General features: G+C 54.1%; 1 protein-coding gene and 1 long non-coding RNA gene across 12 annotated transcripts in view; one reads left to right on the top strand and one right to left on the bottom strand.

Annotated features, from left to right (window-relative positions):
* Positions 1–20,937, bottom strand: part of LOC105472700 (WSC domain containing 1) — a 515,974-nt gene that overhangs the window by 34,973 nt on the left and 460,064 nt on the right. For 6 of the 11 annotated variants that reach the window (XM_071082227.1, XM_071082226.1, XM_071082225.1 and 3 more), the window contains 3 exons: positions 9,289–10,003; positions 3,215–3,329; positions 1,177–1,361 (listed from right to left, as the gene is read on the bottom strand). In XM_071082227.1, the coding sequence (XP_070938328.1) occupies positions 1,177–1,361; positions 3,215–3,329; positions 9,289–9,715 (727 nt within the window). In that variant the 5' untranslated portion in view covers positions 9,716–10,003. Of the gene's footprint in view, positions 1–1,176; positions 1,362–3,214; positions 3,330–9,288; positions 10,004–10,583; positions 10,774–10,815; positions 12,207–12,253; positions 14,482–19,084; positions 19,209–19,584; positions 19,718–20,937 lie in introns of those variants that run through there. The other 5 variants (XM_011726218.2, XM_011726229.3, XM_011726210.3 and 2 more) reach the window with 5 other exon arrangements.
* On the top strand, positions 12,504–15,167 carry LOC139359428 (uncharacterized). The gene is made up of 3 exons (XR_011615342.1): positions 12,504–12,597; positions 14,228–14,378; positions 15,029–15,167. It is a non-coding gene; the product is annotated as an uncharacterized lncRNA (long non-coding RNA).

The raw sequence follows: 20,937 nt of genomic DNA, 5'->3' as shown, positions 1-20,937 counted from the left end.
TGTGCGGTGGTTACAAATTCTTAGGAAGACGTTTATCTTCACCTGAACTCAGGTCAAGACAGACAAGCTTTGTTCTAACTCTCTGAATGGGTGGGAGATTTTTTTTTTTTTAATCTAAACTTTCGCTGATTTACATTTCAGTGAAATTGAATCCCACTGTATACAGAAGTTTCAATCCAATTCCTTGCCCTGAGAAGCCCAAGGCCTCCTTCCCTATCCTGCTTAGACATTAAGATCTAAACTGAGTGGCCACCCAGCCTGGCGGCTTCCCTCCGCTGAGCCCCAGGGCCACACAGCATATCTGTAACTCTCTCCACTGTGGCTCTTTGTTCTTCATTTCTGGATCCAAGGGATTGTCTTACTTTCCTGCTAGTTCAGCTATGCATTTACAATAATGTTTGCTAAATGTTCTGCAGCATTTCTAGGTGCTTTATAGTTAGGGAATTTTCTGATTGTCTGGCTCACACCATTGCTAGAAATCTAGGTCTCCCGGCTGGGTGCGTGGCTCACGCCTGCAATCCCAGCCCTTTGGGAGGCTAAGACAGGCAGATCACCTGAGGTCAGTGATTCAAGACCAGCCTGGCCAACATGGTGAAACCCCATCTCTACTAAAAATACAAAAAAACAGTAGCTGGGTGTGGTGGCGGGTGCCTGTAATCCCAGCTCCTTGGGAGGCTGAAGCGGGAGAATTGCTTGAACCTGAGAGGTGGAGGTTGCAGTGAGCCAAAATCGTGGCACTGCACTCTAGCCTGGCCTGGGTGACAGAGTGAAACTCTATCTCAAAAATAAAAAATAAAATATAAAAATTTTTTAAAAAGAAAGAAATCTAGGTCTCCCTCTGCAATTTGCAAAATAGACTACAGCTCAGAGAGGGCAGTAAGCTGCCGGAGGCCACACAGCATGTCTGAGGCACACTCAGGCCTCCCAATCAGTCTCTCTCTCCTGCAGGGGACAAGCAAAGGTATGCTTCAGTGAGGAACTCAAGCAATTAAGCCTTTGATGGACCCTAGCCCCATCCCCGCCCTGCCAGGAGCCTGTCCAGTGATGGCAATAGGGAAGGGAGGGCGGAGGCTAGCACAGGTTCTGCCCCAGGTAGTTTGGAATGAGAGGCTGTGGGAGACGGGCAGCCGGAGGGAGTGGGATAGACAGGGCTCAGGGAGAGGCTGGCCCACTCACGCTTCCTGGAGCCCGGCTGCAGCTCGTCTACACGGTACACGGAGAGCCGGTCCACAGCACCACACACAGAGCCCTTCTCGCCTTTGCACTCATGGCTACACTCTTCCAGCCCGACGCTCGTCGCTGGCAGCCGGTTCCCACAGTAACACTCCGCCCCGGCCTCCAAGCCGGCGTAGACATAGGACCTGAAGGGAGACAGGGCCTGGGTGAGTCCGGACCTTGGCCCAGAGCTAGGGCTGGGGTCTAAACTGCAGGCTGTTTCAGCTTGATCTAGACTAGAAAGTATGTTTAAGTAAGGACCTTGTCTTTTCTTTCTCCTGCCTCAGATTCTCCATCTGCCTAAGAGGGATAACTCATTGCTACCTGGCAGACTGTGGAGAGGATTTACATGGTCATGCAATGGCAACTGGGTCTGGAGTCAGGATATGGGCTGGACTTGAAGCTGAGTTTGGGTCTGGGTGAACAGGCAGACAGGGGCTACAGGCGTCAGCCTATGGCTGGTCTTAGGAATCAGTCTCCAGCCACACTCAAGGGTCACCTGGCTAAGTTCAGGGAACAGTCTTTCCTTTGTGATAAACGAATGGAACCAGCCCTATTGCTCCCTCTCGCCAGCCTTCAGTTCTGCCCTGCAGGGTGCCTGGTTACAGGTTATAATGGGTCTAAATCTGTGATGTGCCTGTAAACTGGTTCTCAGTATGTGACCGGGAGAGCTCTGGTTTGTACTGTTTGCCAATTTCTTTGGTGTAAACACTCCCACTGTAGAAGATTTTAAGCTACCAATAGTTTTATAATGGGCTCACAACAACTCTAAAAATTTAAGAGTTTACCCTGGTGAGTGGCCATGAGCTGGTCTGAATTGCCTGCCACATGTCATGTCTTGTTATTCACAGCCCCCATCTCCACAGCCATTTCTCTACTTATTTTTACCTAGTTGTAATACCATAGGTAAAGAAAGGTTGGAAATGGAACCCACAGTGAATCACACAGGACTCCAACTACAGAAAGGAGTCAATACTTTCAAATCAGTGGATCTAGATGTGAAAAGCCCAGACTGAAAATCCAAACACAAGCTTCAAGTCCCCATTTGACCACATCCTAGCGGTGAGACGCTGAATGTCACTTACCATCTCCGAGTCTCAGTTTCCTGATCTATTAGGAGACTAAAAAGAGAATGTATCATCCTGTTTCCACTTTATCTAGACTATGACGTATGTTTCCGTAAGGACCTTGTCTTTTCTTTCCCCAGCCTCGGTTTCTCCATCTGTAAAATGGGGATAACCCATTGCTACCTAGCCGACTGTGGAAAGAATTTATATGACATAACAAAGGTGAAAAAAATCTGTGGGATAAATAAGTGAAGGGTGAAGTCTGATTCTGTTTAACCCACCTCTCTCAGATGTGTACACACACACACACACACACACAGTCAATTGTGAAGGCCTTGACATTAGGGACCATTGCCCTGGCATATGACAAGTGTCTGGCAACTACTGGGTGAGCTGGAAGTATCAGCAAAAGTAAACCTTGTTATATACACAAGGTGAAAATACTTTTCCTACCAGAGCTGGAAAGATTCTCTCAGAGAAGTCTCAGTTAAAGCCCTTTATCCGATTGTAAAACATAGTAAGTAAATGGAGTCCCAGGGAAGGAAAAGAACTCACCAAAGCCACACGCTGAGTCCCTGCTATGGCTGGACTGGAAGTTGCATCTCCCTGCACTCAGCACCAGCACCCAACTCCCAGCACCAGGCCATCACCCAGCTCTCAGCACCCAGCTCTCAGCACCCAGGCCATCACCCAGCACCCAGCACCCAGCACCCAGCTCTCAGCACCCAGGCCATCACCCAGCACCCAGCACCCAGCTCCCAGCACCCAAGCCATCTGCCAACAAACTTTCTTTCTTCTGGACAACTGGGATCTGATCAGTGTGTTCTAATTATGCTATGACAGCCAACTGGTAGCTGATATGCCTCGTCATTCTGGAACTGTCCCTGGACCTTCCTCCCAGTGGAATCAACAGCCCAGGACCCAGCACTCACCGCTCCGCACACGCATCCTGGCAGTGGGAGACAGTCATCTTTCTCAAGTCATAAAACACAGCTCCTTTCAGAGTCCTCTCGTGGCCATCATCACTGAAGCATCCAACGTAGGTGCCTGCAGAAAGGGAAGCATGGCTGAGACCAGAGGCCCAGGAATCACGGGCCCACCCTTAGGAAAAGCCAGGGGAACCTCTCCCTTCCTGGCCAAGGCCACTTCTCAGAGAAACCCGGGGGATGAGAGCTGCAGGCAACCTCCCCCTCAGTGCTGAGTCAACGGAGCATCCGACACCTCCCTCTTGTTTGTTTCCTGCCCATTTTCTCTTAGTTAATGGCCCACTGTCCACCCAGACAGCTCTGCCAGGAGCCTGGCGTCAGCCTGACCACTGCTTTCTTCCACTGCCCCCAACTCACAAGTTGGGAAGGCTGGATTACCTCTCATGGGCTCCACCCCTCCTCTCCAGCTCTGCCCTCCCTGGGCTCAGAGCGGCCTCTCTACCTTGGCAAGTGTCCTGAGAGACAAGGTCCTTGTGGGCCAAAGAGAAGAAATCCCTTAGGGCAAGTTTGATTTTAGCAAATTCAAGGAAGAGCTTTCAAACGGGGCAAGCTATCTCAAGATAAAGTCTGTCATCCTAAGAGGGAGGAAGGCCCCATCTCTGGAGTGTGTCCGCAGAGTCCGTTAAGAGTAGGAGAAAGCGTCCTGTGTGGGAAACAGCAGGGCCAAGTGACCGCAGAGGCCTCTCCAGGCTGGTCACCTGCACACATCCCTGGAAGGGGATGCCGGGGACACCCATGCTGCAGTGGCAGTGAGAGGCCAGCCGTGCCCGCACGCACCAGCGAGAGTCTCTCACAGTCCTGCCCTGCCACCCCGAGGGAGGGAGACATCTCCCAGAGATGCGCAGAGGAGCTCGGAGATGGCAGTCCCGATGCGAACGCGGGTAGGCATGTAAAGGTCACCCGCACCAGTGTTTTGAAGGAGCGGCGTGGGAATCTGCAAACACGCCGTCACACAGCCCCCAAGCTGTGAACGCACACCCACAATAGCTCCGCAGAGATCCGGATCGGGCACCTGTGATAAAGATGCCGCACGTCTCCGCAGGAAGGGCTGCGTTCCGCTCATTCATGTCATCTGGGGAGCGCGCCGCTGCCTCCAGAGAAATCAGGCTGCCTCTGGGAAGTAACACGCCCAAGGCCTCCCAGCAGCCTGCCAGCGGCTCCCAAGCGGCTTTTCAGGGAGGAGAAAAGTCCCGATGGTCCACAGGCCTGGGTGCTCCATGAGGGCAACGGAGACTGTCTTTGTTCCTGCCAAGAGCCTGGTCTGGGGCAGCGGCTGGGGGAGCCAAGGCACCACTGAGTGGCCTAGGGGAGGAAGCCTGCCAATCATCCGCTTCTGGTCCCTAATCGAGGAGTGACTTTTATTTGTATTTAGCAGAGAGCCGAAATACAAAGGCGGTGGCTGGGCGCGGTGGCTCACACCTATAATCCCAGCACTTTGGGAGGCCGGGGCGGGTGGATCACTTGAGATCAGGAGTTCAAGACCAGCATGGTCAACATGGTGAAACCCTGTCTCTACTAAATATAAAAAAAATTTTTTTTAAAATAGCTGGATGTGGTGGCACACACCTGTAATCCCAGCTACTCCAGAGGCTGAGGCAGGAGAATCACTTGAACCTGGGAGGTGGAGGTTGCAGTGAGCCAGGATCGTGCCACTGCACTCCAGCCTGCGTGACAGAGTGAGACTCTGTCTGACAGTAAACGCCACATTTAATTCCACCTCTGCCCTCGATAAATAACTTCAACCTTCTGTGCCACGGTTTCCTCACCTGTCGAACACATATGTGCCCACCCACACCGCCTCCCCTTGCTCAGGCTCATGTCTCCTGCCTCCAGGTTTGGGCCTGTCACTGCTCATCCCTCCTACCTACCCTTCGCTTCCTGCCTGTCCTCAGGCCTTACATCTCCGACCCTGACCATGCCAGCGCACAGTGGCCTCCCCTTCCTCTGGGTTTTTATATGCTGTGCTTGAAAAACTCATCCACCATCTATACCCTTGCCATTAGCTGTTGGAGTCAAAAATCTTTTACACCTGGCCGGGTGCAGTGGCTTGTGCCTGTAATCCCAGCACTTTGGGAGGCTGACGTGGGTGGATCACCGGAGGTCGGCAGTTCGAGACCAGCATGGTCAACATGGTGAAACCCCATTTCTACTAAAAATATGAAAAATTAGCCTGGTGTGGTAGCACATGCCTATAGTCCCAGCTACTCGGGAGGCTGAGGCAAGAGAATTGCTTGAACCTGGGAGGCAGAGGTTGCGGTGAGCCGAGATGGTGCCACTGCACTCCAGCCCGGCGACAGAGCAAGACTCCATCTCCAAATATATATCTTTTACACCTATGCGTCCTATCTCTGCAACATGATTGAAGGCTCCTAGAGGACAGGAATCACACCTTTACCAGAGCTGGTGACCTCCCGGTGACTCGCCAGGGATAGGCACAATGTCAACATCCACGCCTGACTGTGAACGGTGGGTTCCAGCTCCTAAAAACCATGCTGACATGCCTGGAGGGTGCAAAGTTAGGAGCCGAGAGCCTAAATACAAAGGCTGGGGTCAGGCGTGGTGGCTTACACCTGTAATCCCAGCACTTTGGGGGACCAAGGCAGGCGGATCACTTGAGGTCAGGAGTTTGAGACCATCCTGGCCAAGATGGTGAGACCCCGTCTCTACTAAAAATACAAAATATATATATATACAAAAAATTATCTGGGAGTGATGGTGCATGCCTGTAGTCTCAGCTACTCAGGAGGCTGAGGCAGGAGAATCACTTGAACCTGGGAGGTGGAGGTTGCAGTGAGCCGGGATCATGCCACTGCACTCCAGCCTGGGCGACAGAGCAAGACTCTGTCTGAATATATATATATATATATATATATATATATATATATGAATGAACAATTATAGTACTATTTATTATTCATGGGGACTAGCAGTAATGCACGAAGTACATAAATACATATATATATATACACACACACACATATATATACACACACACATATATACACACATATATATATGAAGGCAGGGACGGTCTTACTGAGTGCACCAAGGTGCAATATCCTGGGCCCTATGTTAAGGCAAATCAGAGGAGAACAAGCAAGATGGCAGGAGACAGGACTCCCCACCACACCAAGACCCAAGGGACCCAGGAGACCCTCAGACCAGAGAACCCCAGGGCTGAGGAGGGAACAACAGCCACCTTCTCCAATGTTTGCTTGGCTCCCTGCCAGGCTCTGAGCCTCTTGAGGTCACCTTCATCTGGGGACACCCATCAGCACATGTGGCCATGCCCACAGGCACATGCTACTGCCCCCCGCTGCCCAGACATCCAGCCCCACGTGCACCTCTCTCCTTCTGTAAGTCTCAGGTCCACCACCACCGGCGTGGACCACTGCACGGAGCTTTCACCCACATCAGTGAGAATGAATCCTTCTCCTCCGCCTGCCTACTTAGCAAAAGAAAACTAATATTTGAGAAATCTGTGATGGGTTGCTCAGCAAAGAAGTTCCGTTTCAGCTTTCAATTAAACAGCCAAAGCATAAGCTCAGGATTATTAAACATTTATCACTGTAGATGGGAAATTAACCACAAGGTTTTCAAGGTGCTTGGGCTCAAGACCTTCCCAGGCTGAGACTGCCTGTTGCTGTACATGCTTCCCCAGCTGCACAAGCTTCTGGGGAAGTGAATGGAAACAGCCTTTGGGAATAGGCTCCACCACTATCTGGCTGTGCCACCTGGGATGTGCGGCTGCCTCTCTCTGAGCCTCAACTTCTCCATCTATAAAATGGGAATATGGTTCCAATTCCACGAGGTAGTTGTGAAAATTCCATAAGGTAACACATGTGAAATGTCTAATACAAGGCTTGGCATGCAGTCATTACTCAGCAGCGATTGTTTTTACCGTTAATATATTGCTATTAATAATGAAAACATTTAAAATACTTTTCTTCCCTGAAACTCAAATTCTTCATCATTAAAACAGTGATAGCACCACTTACATCATAAGGCTGTTTGAAGATTAAATTAAATGAGATAACAGATGTATGTCTATACAATACAACGCTTGGCACATAACAGATGTTCAAATAAGTAACAGCCATTATGATTCTGATCCTACACTCTAACCTGGGATGTGTGATGGATGGATCAGTAAATATTGGCTGAATAATTAACACATTAATAAAAGAGAGGAAAAAAAATTGTTTCAAGCAGTCAGGCTCTGGTTCTTCTGGAAACAAGGAGTGGTCCACCTGTGACCAGCCGGCCATTTGATGGAGGGCGAGCCCGGGCCTGGCTGGCCCCGTCTCAGTGTGCAGCAAGGGGCCTGAGACACAGAGGCCCCTCTGTTTGTGAGGAGGAGGCGAGCTCTTTTATCTGGACGCAGAACGAACAGCTTTTCTAACTCCCCGACAGAGGTGAGAATGTTCAGGAAAGAACGAACTTCCGAGGGATACACTGGGACCCATTCTGAGGCGGATTTATTACTTTCGGCTGAAATGGAGGCATTGCCTTATTGTCTGTGACTCTGCATCTGTTCATTTGCACATCAAAATGGACACTCCGTGAGGCTATTAACGATGGCTTTGAAGATATTGGAATGTCTTTGGAAATTACTATCAATAAAAAACAAACTGGCTATGGAGAAGTTACTATTTTTCCCCTAGTAAACTTACTGACATTTTATTCCATTATGGATGTTGTCCAAGGTATAATGAAATGCTCAGTGATTGATGGTGCCTCCTGCAGCTTCCGCGCCTTGCAGGATCCCCTTTCAGGAGGATGGCGGGCTGCCGGGCCACAGAGAGACACTCGCTTTGTTTGCAGCCCCAGCAGCTGTCCCGAGGGCTGGGCCGCGGGCTGCTCTCCGCCAGTGAGGCCCGACTGGCTGTGCTTGGCCCATGGAGCCCCACGACAGGAAGGGGCCCAGAGGGCTTGCAGGTCAGCACTCTGCCTTCCCCCATTCTCTGATGACCATGACGGCACAGCCTCCCCAGACCTGGTTCCTACACTGTTCAAAGGAGAGCAAATTCTTCCTTCAATCCTGGCACACATTCACAATACTGGATAACCTATGGAGGGCACTGACCGTTCGGAATTGCCACCATTTGGTACTGGAATCACATTAACCCTCTCTTTGCTGGATAAGGGGGAGGTCTGGGGGCCACTGGGGAGGTAGCCAGAGTGTAGAGGCACCCCAGCGGCCCAGGTCAGGAACCATTTACCAACCAACCTGGAAGTAGTGCAATTACTTTAACAACTGATAAGACCATACTGGTATATAAATGTGGATATCAGTTCTGCTTATATCTAGCCACAATCTCTCTTGCTTTTACTGGAGTCCCTTCCATCACCTCTATAAGTCATTAGGGATAACTTAAAGTAAAGGGGTGCCACTGGTTTCCTGAGACATACACGCTCTGCACTCAGGGCTGAGCCCTCCCCTCTGCTCGTCAGTTATATTTTTATTTTTATTATTATTATATATATTTTTTGAGACAGGGTCTTGCTCTGTCACCCAGGTTGGAGTGCAATGCCACAATCTCGGCTCACTGCAACTTCTGCCTCCTGGGTTCAAGGGATTCTCCTGCCTCAGCCTCCCAAGTAGCTGGAATTATAGGCATGTGCCACCACACCTGGCTAATTTTTATATTTTTTAGTAGAGACAGGTTTCACCATGTTGGCCAGGCTGGTCTCGAACTCCTGGTCTCAGGTGATCCACCGCCTGAGAAACAAAAAAATTGTTGGCCAGGATTCCAGCCAACGTCTGTCTGAATCCAAAGCCGGAGTGCTAAGTGACCTGCTCACAACATCTCAGCCTTGAGTCATGTGGAATTCCGCCGGTGAGTGAGCAAAACCCTAAAGGACTTCACGTCACAGGCCCCTTCCTGACCTGCAGAGCAGAAGGAAAGAACCATCTAGCGGTGAAGGCTACGAACCTGAAGAGAGAAAGACGACACCAAACCTGTGACCCTGAATAGGGGTCCTGGGAACAGCTCCCCTAAATGCAGCTGAGCGCCTACCTCGGCTATGGATGGCGGGCCTGGGAGCCTCAGGGCCCAGGGCAGGCGGTCCCTGGGAGTCACTCATGAAGTGGTGGAACCAGCGACGACGCAGCTGACGCAGCTCCGAGTTGCGGCTCCGGAGCCAGCGGGGGCCGGGACGGGGCCGGGTCAGGGGGCTCTGTAGCATGTCCACGCCCAGCAGCAGTTCTGGGCTGACTCGAGGGTCATGCAGCGCTCTGCTGTCCAGCAAGCCCACGCCCAGGGCCACGGCGGCCACTGGCAAGGTCTGCAGGGGGCCAGGTGCCCGGGGGCCCTGTGGGAGGGCCACTCGGGCCCGCTGCAGCAGCAGCAGGCTGCCGGTCATCAGGTAGGCAGCCGTGAGGAAGAACAGTAGGAACTGTGTTCGGCGGAGAAACTTCTGGAGTCGGAAGAAAGGTTTGGCCATGCCCCTGGGCAGCAGGGCTCCTGGCTGGAGCCCCGGGATGGCTCCTAGCGCCCAGGCGGGAGGGAGGCCAGGGCCTCCGGAGACGTCATCCTTGCATCCTGGCTCCTGGCACCTGCCTGTGCTCGCCTGGGGTCACTCACTGTTCCTTTCCCGTTTCCAGTAGGTGTGCAAATGGCACCATTACTTATCTCCAGTGGCCAGAGGGTCCTGCAGCTGCAGCTTCTGCCCAGGTGTCAAGGACATCTCCATTCTAGGGCTCCACCGACCCTCATCTCCTGGTGCAGAAATCTGGAAGGTGGAGAAAGAACACCGGGATGTAATAGGAGGGTCCACTATGCGGCACTCCCAGGCTGGGACACCCCTCACCCTGTGCTTGCTTTATCCAAGGGACCAGCTGTGTTGCAGGAGCACTGGACAAAGCCAGGTTTAAATCTCAGCTCTGTTACTGGCCAGCTGTGTCACACTGGGTAGGTTGCTTAACCTTGCTGGGCCTCAGCTTCCCCATCTGCAAAATGGGGATAACAGCTCTCCCCTTGAGGAGTAATGAGGATGATAGAAATAATAAGGAGGAGCAGGAACAGCAGCAGGGGCTCTTTCCTCAGCCCTTCCTGTGTGTCAGGCACTCAGCTAAACACTTTGCATATTATCTCACTTAATCCTGAAACCAATCCAACAAGGTAGAGATATCATATCCCTGTTTCACAGATGAGGAAACTGTGGCAAAAGAAGGCATATTAGCTCGCTTTCCCCAAGCCACACAGCTGGTAAACAGGAGAGCCAAGGTTTGGAAGAGTTTGTGTGCAGAGCCTGGACTCTCAATGACTACACGGCCCAGCCTGCCGTGAGACACTACCACATATAAATGTACCTAGCCCAGGCAGGACTATGCTGCAGGTGCTTGATACATGCATGTAATCAGCTGACTCCCAGCGGTGCACTGGAACTGTGGGCCCGGGTTGGAAGGAGCTTCTGCACAGGCTGGTCATTGGCTTTCACACAGGATGGGGCCCAGGGGAGGGAGGAGATTGCGTAGCCTTCCCAGGCCTCCTGGACTCCAGAGGCCAGAATCAAAGGACCAGGGTAGTGCCTGAGCCGTGCACCTGCAAACAGAGGCCGAGCACCCGGAGCAGAGAAGGCGGAAGGCTCTCTGATCTGCCTTCCGTGGGTCTCTCCGCTCCCCAGGACTCAGCTGTCACTCTGGGTTTCGGTTCCCATTGGCGGCACCTCTGAAGCGTGCTGTTGGGGTTGGCAGAGGGCTCTGCAGCTGCAACGACCTGGGCTGCTGTGTGAGCGAAGCCCTTAGCACAAGGACAGGCTTATCCCAGAAAAAAAGGCCCCCAGAAGCGTGACTAAGCCACTGCCCGTAACTAACTTGGCCCGGGCCCCCCGCCAGGCCTGTGCAGCCACTCAATGGCTGCTCTGTGCACCAGGGATAGACAACGGGTGTGAGAGGAAGGACAATGTTTGAGCTGGCATTCCAGGCCCCCAGAAAGCTTGGAGGCTTGGGACAAAGATCCCAGATAGGCATGAGCCTCTCTGACTAAACGGTGAGGGCCGCCAGGTTCTGAGGCGTTGGGGAGGGCAGAGATGTGGAAATGTGGGTCAGCTGGTCCTTTAGGCTGGGGCAGAGGTAGCAGACTCAGTAATCAGCAAATGAAGCTGGAATTAAATTCTGGGTTTGGAAATTGCAGACGGTTCTCCAGAGCTTCTATTTTCTAGGCTGACGTATCTGCCAGGCCCACCCCAGACAGCCTCATCAGATTTGTAAAACCTCAGAGAAAATCCCAAGAAATCCTGGCTGATCTCTCTGCCTCCAGCTTTGGACCCTCCGATCCATCTTCCACAAGGCTGCCAGGGTGATCCTCCTCACATGCAAATCTGATCATGGCGCACCCCTGCTTAAAACCCCCTTCAATAGCTCCCCGTGGCTACTGGATAAACGCTAAGTCCCTCGGCATGACATACAAGGGCCCCTTCGTGATCCAGCCCATCCAGCCTCATCTCTTGCCCGGTCTCTTTCTTTGGCTTCCTCATCTCAAATGCAGACATGCGCACACACACTCCACGTTCCAGCAGAACCACCAGGAACCACAGCACATCTGCCTCGGTGCCTTTGCACAAGCTACCCTTTATTTATGCCTTTTCCTTCCTCTTCACTTATCAAATCCCTGTGTGTCCTCCAAGGCTCAGGCCAGATATTGTTCCTCAGAGAAAGCTTCCCTGAAGATTCCTCAGGCTTTCCGCAGCCCCTGCTGACCCTCAGCCCAGCACTCGCCATTGTGAGGCTGATCAGAACTGTCCATCTACTTGTCAGTCACCCTCCAAAGTCTGTCATCTACTTAGGGCTACAGGCCATGCCTCTGTCATTTTCCTAACCCCGGCCCCAGCAGGAGGCCTGGGAGTGCGGATGCTCAGTGATCTTCGTTTATGAATACATCTTAAAAACAAACGAGACCACAGATAAATTGATACGTAAATCCTGACATCAGAAACCTGCTCCTCTGGGGTCAGGGCAGTGAAATCTCCAATTCCACTTACCCAGAGCCATGGATGAAGCCTGAAACGTGGGAGAGATGGAGCAGTGCATGGGCACAGGCCCCCAGGCAGTCAAGGAACATAGCTTGATGGAGCTGAGGGCTTTCAGAAGCATGGAGTTAACAAGAGTGCCTGGGCTGAGCTTTATGTCATCCTTTCTATGATGTAATTCTATGAGGAGGGGTCTCCAGGTCTGTTCACAAAGGGGCTCCGGTTACAAACTAGGGATCACATCCATCCTGTACCACTGAAGGGGAGAGGGTAGCACTCCTGCTGTGAGAAGGTTTCTGATGAGATGGAGCAGAAAGGCAGGCAGGAGCTCAACAGTTTGGAATTTTGAAGGCAGGGTATACTGTGAATTCTGTATAGATTTTCTAGATAGGATTTGGATATACAGTACAAGTAGGGCTGAGGTAGGGAGTGGTCAGAGCGGATGAATCAGGATTCAATCCATCTCACCCAGGATCCCACGGTCCTCCAAAGTATTTTCTGGTGCCCCCCTTCCAAAAGAGGCTTCCCTGGTCTGGGGAGGTAGGTGCTGGTGCGGACACCACAGCCAGCCGTGTGCAGGCCAGATTTCCATGGCCCAGTTCTTCTATGAAGCAGGCTGCACTCCCAGCTTTTAAAATCACAAAGCAGATTCCCAGCCTGGAAAACTCACTGCGGGTAGGCCGGTAGGGGGAAACAAAAGACCGGGCGCGGTGGCTCATGCCTGTAATCCCAGCACCTTGGGAGGCCGAGGCGGGCGGATCACAGGGTCAAGAGATGGAGACCAGCCTGGCCAACATGGTGAAACCCTGTCTCTACTAAAAATACAAAAATTAGCTGGACGTGGTGGCGTGCACCTGTAGTCCCAGTTACTCGGGAGGCTGAGGCAGGAGAAACGCTTGAACCCGGGAGGCGGAGGTTGCAGTGAGCCAAGATCATGCCATTGCACTCCAGCCTGTTGACAGAGCAAGATTCTGTCTCAAAAAAAATAAACAAATAAAAAATAAGCATCAGGAACTTGTCACCCTGCCCTGGACTTCCACCACACTTTATAGCCAACATCACAACGTGGCACTCTCCTCAAGGCTGGCAGCCCCGCTCCAGGGCAGAGATCATACCTGGTGTATCTCCATGTTCCCAGATCCCAGCCCACAGCTAGCAGGGCAGCGATGGTAAATGTTTATTGAGTGACTGAACCCACGAGAGGCCTGGGGGTGGGCTGGGAAACTTGGAGCATCTGCACAAGGGCGCACAGCCAAGCCATGAGGTCAGTCAGAGAGCAGAACCGGCCAACACCTGGGGTCGGGGACAGAATCCTAGCCATTGCTCGTCTGCATAGGGCCTGGGAGGCTATCAGCTATACCCACTACACCCGAAAGCCAGAAGGCTGTCCATGACAGTAAACCTACCTCGAGCAAAGCATTGCACAGGGCAGGGCCTCAGGCTCATCATCTGTTCAATGGGGGTAAACGTGCTTTACGGGATCAAATGAGGGAGTGGACATGAATCCGCTGTGGCTCTGTTCCCTATAGACTGTGGCATGGCTTGGTTATGAATGCAAAAGAGGCAAGCAAGGAAAAGCCGGAGGATGGGCCTGTAGTAGTTGTGCCACTGGTGAAGTCAGACTCGAGAGGCCTCTCCCCAGCTCTGAGCCCCCACAGTCCCTGGAGTGCACCCAGGATCCCACTCTTGCTCGCAGCTGATCCCCATGCTGAGACTGCTGTTAGCAATTGCTTTGTCAATGCCACCATTTATGAAGCATTTGCAGTGTGAATAGGTTGAACTGGGCTGTACCTGCACCATCCACCATCTCATTTCCTCCAGGCAATGCCCTGTATACCCCATTTGAGCACTGAGGTCTCTGAAGCTGAGCCAGGTGATGTACGTTGCCCAAAGCCAGACAGATCAGGGCCAGCACTCAGACCAGGCCACCTGCTCCCAGAGCCTCTATTATGCCCACTAAGCTTCCTATTTCTCTCCCCTTCCCAGCTCCGGCTTCACACGAGGCAAGATGTATTCTCGAGAGGAGTTTAGTGCACCTCCGTCAGCACCTTCTTGAGGTCATGCCGGGCCAAAGCTCCTAGAGATGATGCCCCACATGGGGTCTCCCCAGCCAAGCCTTCCAGACAGTGCCTTGTCGGTGAGTGTTCACACCCCAGCCCACTGGGACTGGCAGGCAGCCTGGGGCCCTTCCCCTCTGAAAGTCTGGGGAATTTTTCCCCAAGGTGTGCTTCCCGTGGGCACCTCCCATCTTGGAACCCTGCGGAGTGCTTCAGGGGAAGGCTGGGGCCGGGGGGGTGGGGGGTTCTATCCCTGCCTGGGGCTTGGCCCTATTGGGGGTGGAGGAGGCACACCAGGGCTGGACAAAGGTGCACACCCACTGCCCTGCCCTGGGGTCACCCTAGAGAAGAGCAGGGCCTGCAGACGGAGATCCTGAGTTCCCTGTCAAGCATGAGAGGAGAGTAACAGAACAAAGGGCTTCTGGAAGTCTCAGGAAGGCAGCAGGAGTCCAGAGCACCTGGGGACTCAGACAACCTGAGCTTTTGTCTATTACTTTGTGGCCATTTGGGACCGAGGGAGTGGCAGTTGCCCAGCCTGGCTTGGGCTGGTCAGGTGGCCACCTCTCAGCCAGGCTAGGGGTCCAGAGACTGAGGGGTGGCAGCAGGGAGAGGAGAGGAGGCAGTCCCTGGGGGTAGGGGCTGCAGGATAGAACTCGGAACTGGCCCAGGTGCAGCTAGTGACCACTGGGGTTCAGTCAGGTGACTCTACCTCCCTGCGACCCCCGGTCAGAGAGAACAGGCCGTGGCAGCTGAAGGGAAAATGACACCAGACATCCCCAGAAGGATCTCAGCTACTGTGGCAGCTGCAGTAAGGGCTGCAAATCTCTTGGGACTTGGAGCTGCCTGCTTTTTGCAGGGCAGGAGCCCTAATGACGAGAATAGGGCCCAGAATGTCGCTCTCCAGATATGAAGGTGATGGGCGTCTGGGTCCTAGAAGCTCGAAGCCTCAGCCTCAATGACTGGCAGCCAGGGGGGTCTCAGCTTCAGGACCTGGGCAGAGTACATGCAGGAGCCTCCAGCTGGGCTCACAGCTCCTGGATTCCCCTCCTGTGACTTTCCCCTTGCCCCTGCCCCTGCCCCTGCCCCGCTCGGGCATAGTGCCTGGCTTCTGGACCCCATTCCCTCTCCAAAAGGCTGTCCCTTTTCATCTAAGCAAGTGATCTTTCTACTATGAGGAGCTAATGATGCTACAGCCTGTAATGGCTTCCCAGGGATATACAAGCCAGCCCTGTATCCCACCAGGGCATCACCTGGTTAGCGAAAGATGCCTCAAGCACCCTCACGCATGCCCTTCCACCAGCCAGGGACGCTTGTGCCCCATCTTATGGCTCTGAAATGCTCCAGGCCGTCAAGTTTCAGCTCCCATGCCACCTCTTCCACAAAGCCTCCCTGGTGTCTGGAGCAGAACCACTCCTCAGTGCTAGGCACTAAGCAACGAGGCTGGATGCTGCTACAAAGTGTGCCTGGGTGGTGTGTGGTCTTGAGTCAGGGTTCCCTGCTGATGTCCCTGCCTCTCCTTCCAGCCTGAGGGCCTCTTAAAGGCACAGTCAGTGCCTCTGCCCACCTCTGGGCGGGGCACAGGGAATGCCCCTGAAAATAAGTACCTGTTGGACTGGACATCCTTCAGTGCTCAGGGCCATGCTGCCATTACTCACATTCCTCACGACTGTGTCTCAGAGACTGAGAAAAAGAGCAAGAGACCCACTAAACAAAAATCTGCTGGGTCCTTTGGGGGATCAAGGTCTGGGAAATGCAAGTGGAGTGGGATCCTTGTCTTTGATGAGACAAGAAATCTCTTAAGAGTTTGAACTTCAGAGCTTGAAAAAAGATTCAACATTTTAATATGTTGCTAAAAGGGTATAAAACATAATAGGTCAGAACTCCATTCCATGCAAAAGAGGAAAGCCCCTTCAGTTACCCCACTGCTGGGGTTCATATAAATAAAAACTTTAACCTACCATATTAGAGGTCAAGGTACTTTCACCAACTGTCAAGTGCATTGGATGAATGGTCAGATGGAAAAATGAATGAGTGATCTCCCCACATATCTGTGAGGCCAAAATCATTACCATCCCCATCATACAGATGCAGAATCTGAGACAGAGAAGGCCAATTAACCTGAACAAATCCAAACAGCTATTGCTAAATCGCTCTGATTCCAAGTGCATATCATCATCAACCATATCACATGATCTTCACGTGTGCAATACCAAGGACAGAGATCCTCCCAAACACCGTGCTAGGGGCTGGGTCCACACAGAAAGACAGAGCACCAGTGTGGGAGCCCGCATTTTTCCTTTCCTGGCACCTGATTTGCAGCCTTTCTCACTTTTGAAATAGCCAGTCTCAACCTTTTCCAGCCTATCTCTGGGCTATCTCTTTTATTTTTATTCCTTTTTCAAGATGGAGTCTCGCTCTGTCACCCAGGCTAGAATGTAGTGGCATGATCTTGGTTCACCGCAACCTCCACCTCCTGGTTTCAAGCGATTCTCCTGCCTCAGCCTCCCTAGTAGCTGGGATTACAGGTGCACGCCACCATTTTTGTATTTTTAGTAGAGATGGGGGTTTTGCCATGTTGACCAGGCTGGTCTCGAACTCCTGACTTCAGGTGATCTGCCCACCTCGGCCTCCCAAAACATCGGGATTACAGGTGTGAGCCACCACGCCTGGCCTGAGCTATCTCTTTTATAGAACCTTATTTTGTTCACTTATTCGTGTTTTTCTTCCACCTGGTGCTGAAAGCTTAAGGGTCATCTCAAGTCCATCTGAGAACCTGGAAGGCAAACAGGTGTTCAAACTCCATTGAGTGAGTTGGATACAGGTGGACAAATGAGTGGAATGCCCAACCAGAGTCAGACCTGCCAATGGGACGGGGGACTCGGGCTGTGGGAGAGAACCCAACACACCTTGCTGCACATCCCTGTCCTCAGAATACTCATGACCCCCTCATGTCAAGGGAGCCACCCTCTGGGAGGGAGCTTACATCTCCAGGGGCTTTCAAAAGCAAAGGAAGGGAAGCGAAGTGGAGGGGAGGGGCCTTAACAGCTACCAGCTGATGAAATTAACCCAGCCCATTCTTCCATCCACTTCTCACATCCACACCAGGAGGCAGGACATATGCAGAGTTCCTCCCTGATCACATTCTCCAAGTGGCACACTTACGATAATTTTTCAGGCGTATGTCAACACGCTTAGCAAAGCCATGATGAGGAGAGATTAAAGGAAGAATGTGAAGGCCAGCCCAGGAGGCCCAGGGAGAAGGTAGTGAGCGCAAGGCCACATTCACTCCCTCATTCCCTAGATGAGCAGCCCTGGATGTTAGGGCCATCTCTGGCCCTGCTAGTGTACATGATTATCACCTGCATTTTAAGGCCTAAGACCCTGAAGGTCTAAACACTGAGCTGCCCCAAAGTCCTTGGCCTTGACCTCATTGTGCCTCCAGAGAAAGAGTTGGGGAGCTGGTCTCACCAAGGCTGATGGGGGTCTGAGCCGGATGGGAGTACAAGCTTGGGGCTTCTGTGATGAGAAACACCACTTCCCAAGAGGCCCTGCTCGAGGGGTTCCATCGGGGCCTGGAGGCTCTGGATTCAGAGGCTCTGAGTCACCTGCTCAGGCCGATGCCATAAGGAACCAGCTCTGTGACTCACTCCCCAGTGCTCTGGCTGAACTTATCAGGTTGGAGACTCAAGCTTCAGCAGCAGACCCACTGGTGGGCCTGAATATCCACTTCCGCTCGGAAGGAAGAGACAGGAGTCTGGCCTTCTGCCTTATCCCAGCCTCTCTTCACTTCCAACCAGACATGCTAAAGGCCGCAGGACAGTACCCCATAGAGCACAATGCCCACTAAAGAGAAGGATCCCCTCACCCCAGAATAAGGCATTTTTACAGAGGAGCTGTGGAAATGGCCCTGCTGAGGGCTGGCGGATGCAGCCACAGGTGAGGGCCTTCTGGCGGGGAAGATGAGGCAGTCAGGCTCAGCCACCAGCCCAACCACCGCCAAGCCCCCGTGCCTGGGAGAGCTCCTGCTCTTCCTCCTAGAAACCCTGGGCTCTGGCGGCCGGTTGAGGCCTCTTCCCGGAGGATCTCCTGAGGGCCAATCTAAGTGTGTGGGGGTGGGGAGCATGCTTGAGAGAGACGAACCTCATTCTCCCATAGCCCAAGGAAACCTCCCCTAGCATTCTCCCCAGCACCTGCAGCCACCGGGAGGGGGTGACTGCAAATAGCACAGGGCAAGCCAGCTTTATACCTCCTCTAACTTTCACTCCCCACCACCCTTTCTGTGCCTGACAGCCTAGGCAAATCAGAGGAAAAAAGAAAGGCCCCCACTCCTGATCCCAAAGTGGGATAACCCAAGTGCCTCCGTAAACCTAAGCATGCTGTTCCAGCAACAAGAGGGATGCGGGTGTCTCATGTTAGAAAAGTACAGGGGAGTCCTGCATCTGTCCATCTTGGGAGCTGCAGGGGCAGGGCCAGTATGGGGAGCAGCTGGATCCCAGTGCAGGGCTATGGGGCTAGAACTCCTATATCAGCCTTCCCACCGCCCAGTGGAAGGAAGCGCGGTCCTCTTCCCCACCCGCATTCCCGATCAGCAGAGCAGGCATCATCCCAGGAGCACAAATGCTCAGGAAAACCACCAGCGAGGTTACCGGAGGCAGGGGACCCAGCCAGGTACGCTCCAGAGTAGCCAAGAAAAACGCAGTTTAGCAACCTCCAGTCGTGAGTCTCCGTCCAAACCTACGAAGACACAAAGCTCTACACTGGGTAATTTTCCGGACAAAATACATACGTTTTGCTTTTGCCTCTGTTCAAGTTCACCAAGAGACGGAGCAAACCCTCCGCTGACCGGAAGCCTCTCTTGGTAGCGGAACGAGAGGGACCTGCTTCTGGGTAAACGTCGCCGCCTAGGAGGGAGGCTGTGCGCACCCCACACCCTGCCCTCGCCCCCTCCCCGGGCCCAGCCGCAGCGCCCTCCCAGGAAACGGACGGGCTCTCAGGACTCCGGAGGGCGACGCAGCTCGTGCGGCGCCTCGCGCACCCCCGCCCCATCCCGGCCGCGCCGAGCGCCCCCCGCGCCCCGCACGCACCCGCTCACTCTCCCCTGCCCCGGCCGAGCCACCCCGGCCCCCGGGAAGGCGTCCCCCGCAAGCCCGCCCGGCAGCCGGAGCAGGTGCAGCCCCGCCGCGCTCCCAGCGGCGTCCGCACAAACTTGTTTGCCCGCGGCGGGGGGAACACCCTGCTCCCAGCCCGCGCGGGGGTCCGGATGGAGCGCCGGGACACAGGACTCACCCCGCGATCGCGGCCGGCTGGGGCGCCCGCACCCGCGCCCACGGCCCGCCTCCCCCGGGCGCCGAGCCCGCAGCCCCGGTAGTGCCCGGAGCCCAGGAGCCCCGGCGCCCGCACGCCCCCGGCCGCCCGCGGCGAGCGGACCCACGCGCCCGAGCACAGGGCGCCGCCGCCGGGCTCCCCGGGGCTGCTGGCGTCCGGGCTGAGCGGCGGGGCGGGCTGGCGGGCGCGGAGCCGGGGCGGGCAGCGGGCGAGCGGCGGGCGAGCGGCGGGCGGGCGGGCGGGCGGGCGAGCGGGCGCCGGGCTCTGCACATGCTCACTCGCGCGGCCCGGGGACAGCGGCCGGCCGCCGCCGGGTCCTAGAGGCGCCGGTGCGCACCGCCCGCCGCCCGGGGGAGGGGTCGCGGCATCGCGGGAGGGGGCCCACGCCCTGCCCGGGCCCGCGAGACACGCGCGCGGGGCGGACCACACGCGCCAGTACCGAGCAGAGACGCCGCCACCCACTCTAATACACACACACACGCGCGCACACACACACACACACCAGTCACCCAGAGCCACAGCCTTTCATCGGAGCCCCAGGGGCTCTAACACACGCACCATGACGCTCACACCCAGACACAGACCCACAAACACACGGGGCACTGCCGCGCAGAGGAGCACGCCACCACTCTCACTCCGATGCAGACTCACAGCGACAGCCGCACACTGCCTGACACACACATCCCGAACCACTGCTTCCCAGACAGAGACACCGACACCCACACTCAGACACACACTCTCGGGGCTCTGCCCCACTCACCTAGAAGCAGACTGGGCCGCCGTGACACGCGCGCACACGTACACACACAGCCACACAGTTTGTAGCACTCTAATACACACACACACACACACATACACACACACACCGGATCACCGTCCCATGCAGAGCTAGAGACAGACGGTCACAGCTTCACACACATTCACACTCAGAAACAAGCACCTGCTGGAACACCCACACTCTCACACAATCTGAGACAAACCTACACAGAACCGCAGCCCTACAAACACCCTGACACCAGCTCCCGTGTCTACACACTCGGGGGTCGGCCACCGGCTTATCATACTGCTCCACACCGCACACAGTGACAGACCCACACCTTGACATAGTCACCCACAGAAGCAATGCCACACACGGGTGCCTACTAACAGACACACTCTCGGATAGAGGGGCACACTGGGCAATTGACCCACAGGTTCTTTCTCTCTCTCTCTCACACACACACACACACACACACACACCGAGGTGGAAAGACGCTGAACAGTCACACAAGTCTATACACAATCCCCCTCTTTAAATAAAGGCTGAATCCAAAC

Source organism: Macaca nemestrina, chromosome 17, assembly GCF_043159975.1.
Source record: "Macaca nemestrina isolate mMacNem1 chromosome 17, mMacNem.hap1, whole genome shotgun sequence".
Taxonomy (NCBI): Eukaryota; Metazoa; Chordata; class Mammalia; order Primates; family Cercopithecidae; genus Macaca; species Macaca nemestrina.
Note: the sequence above shows the minus strand (reverse complement) of the source record. Positions and strands in the feature narration are given on the sequence as shown.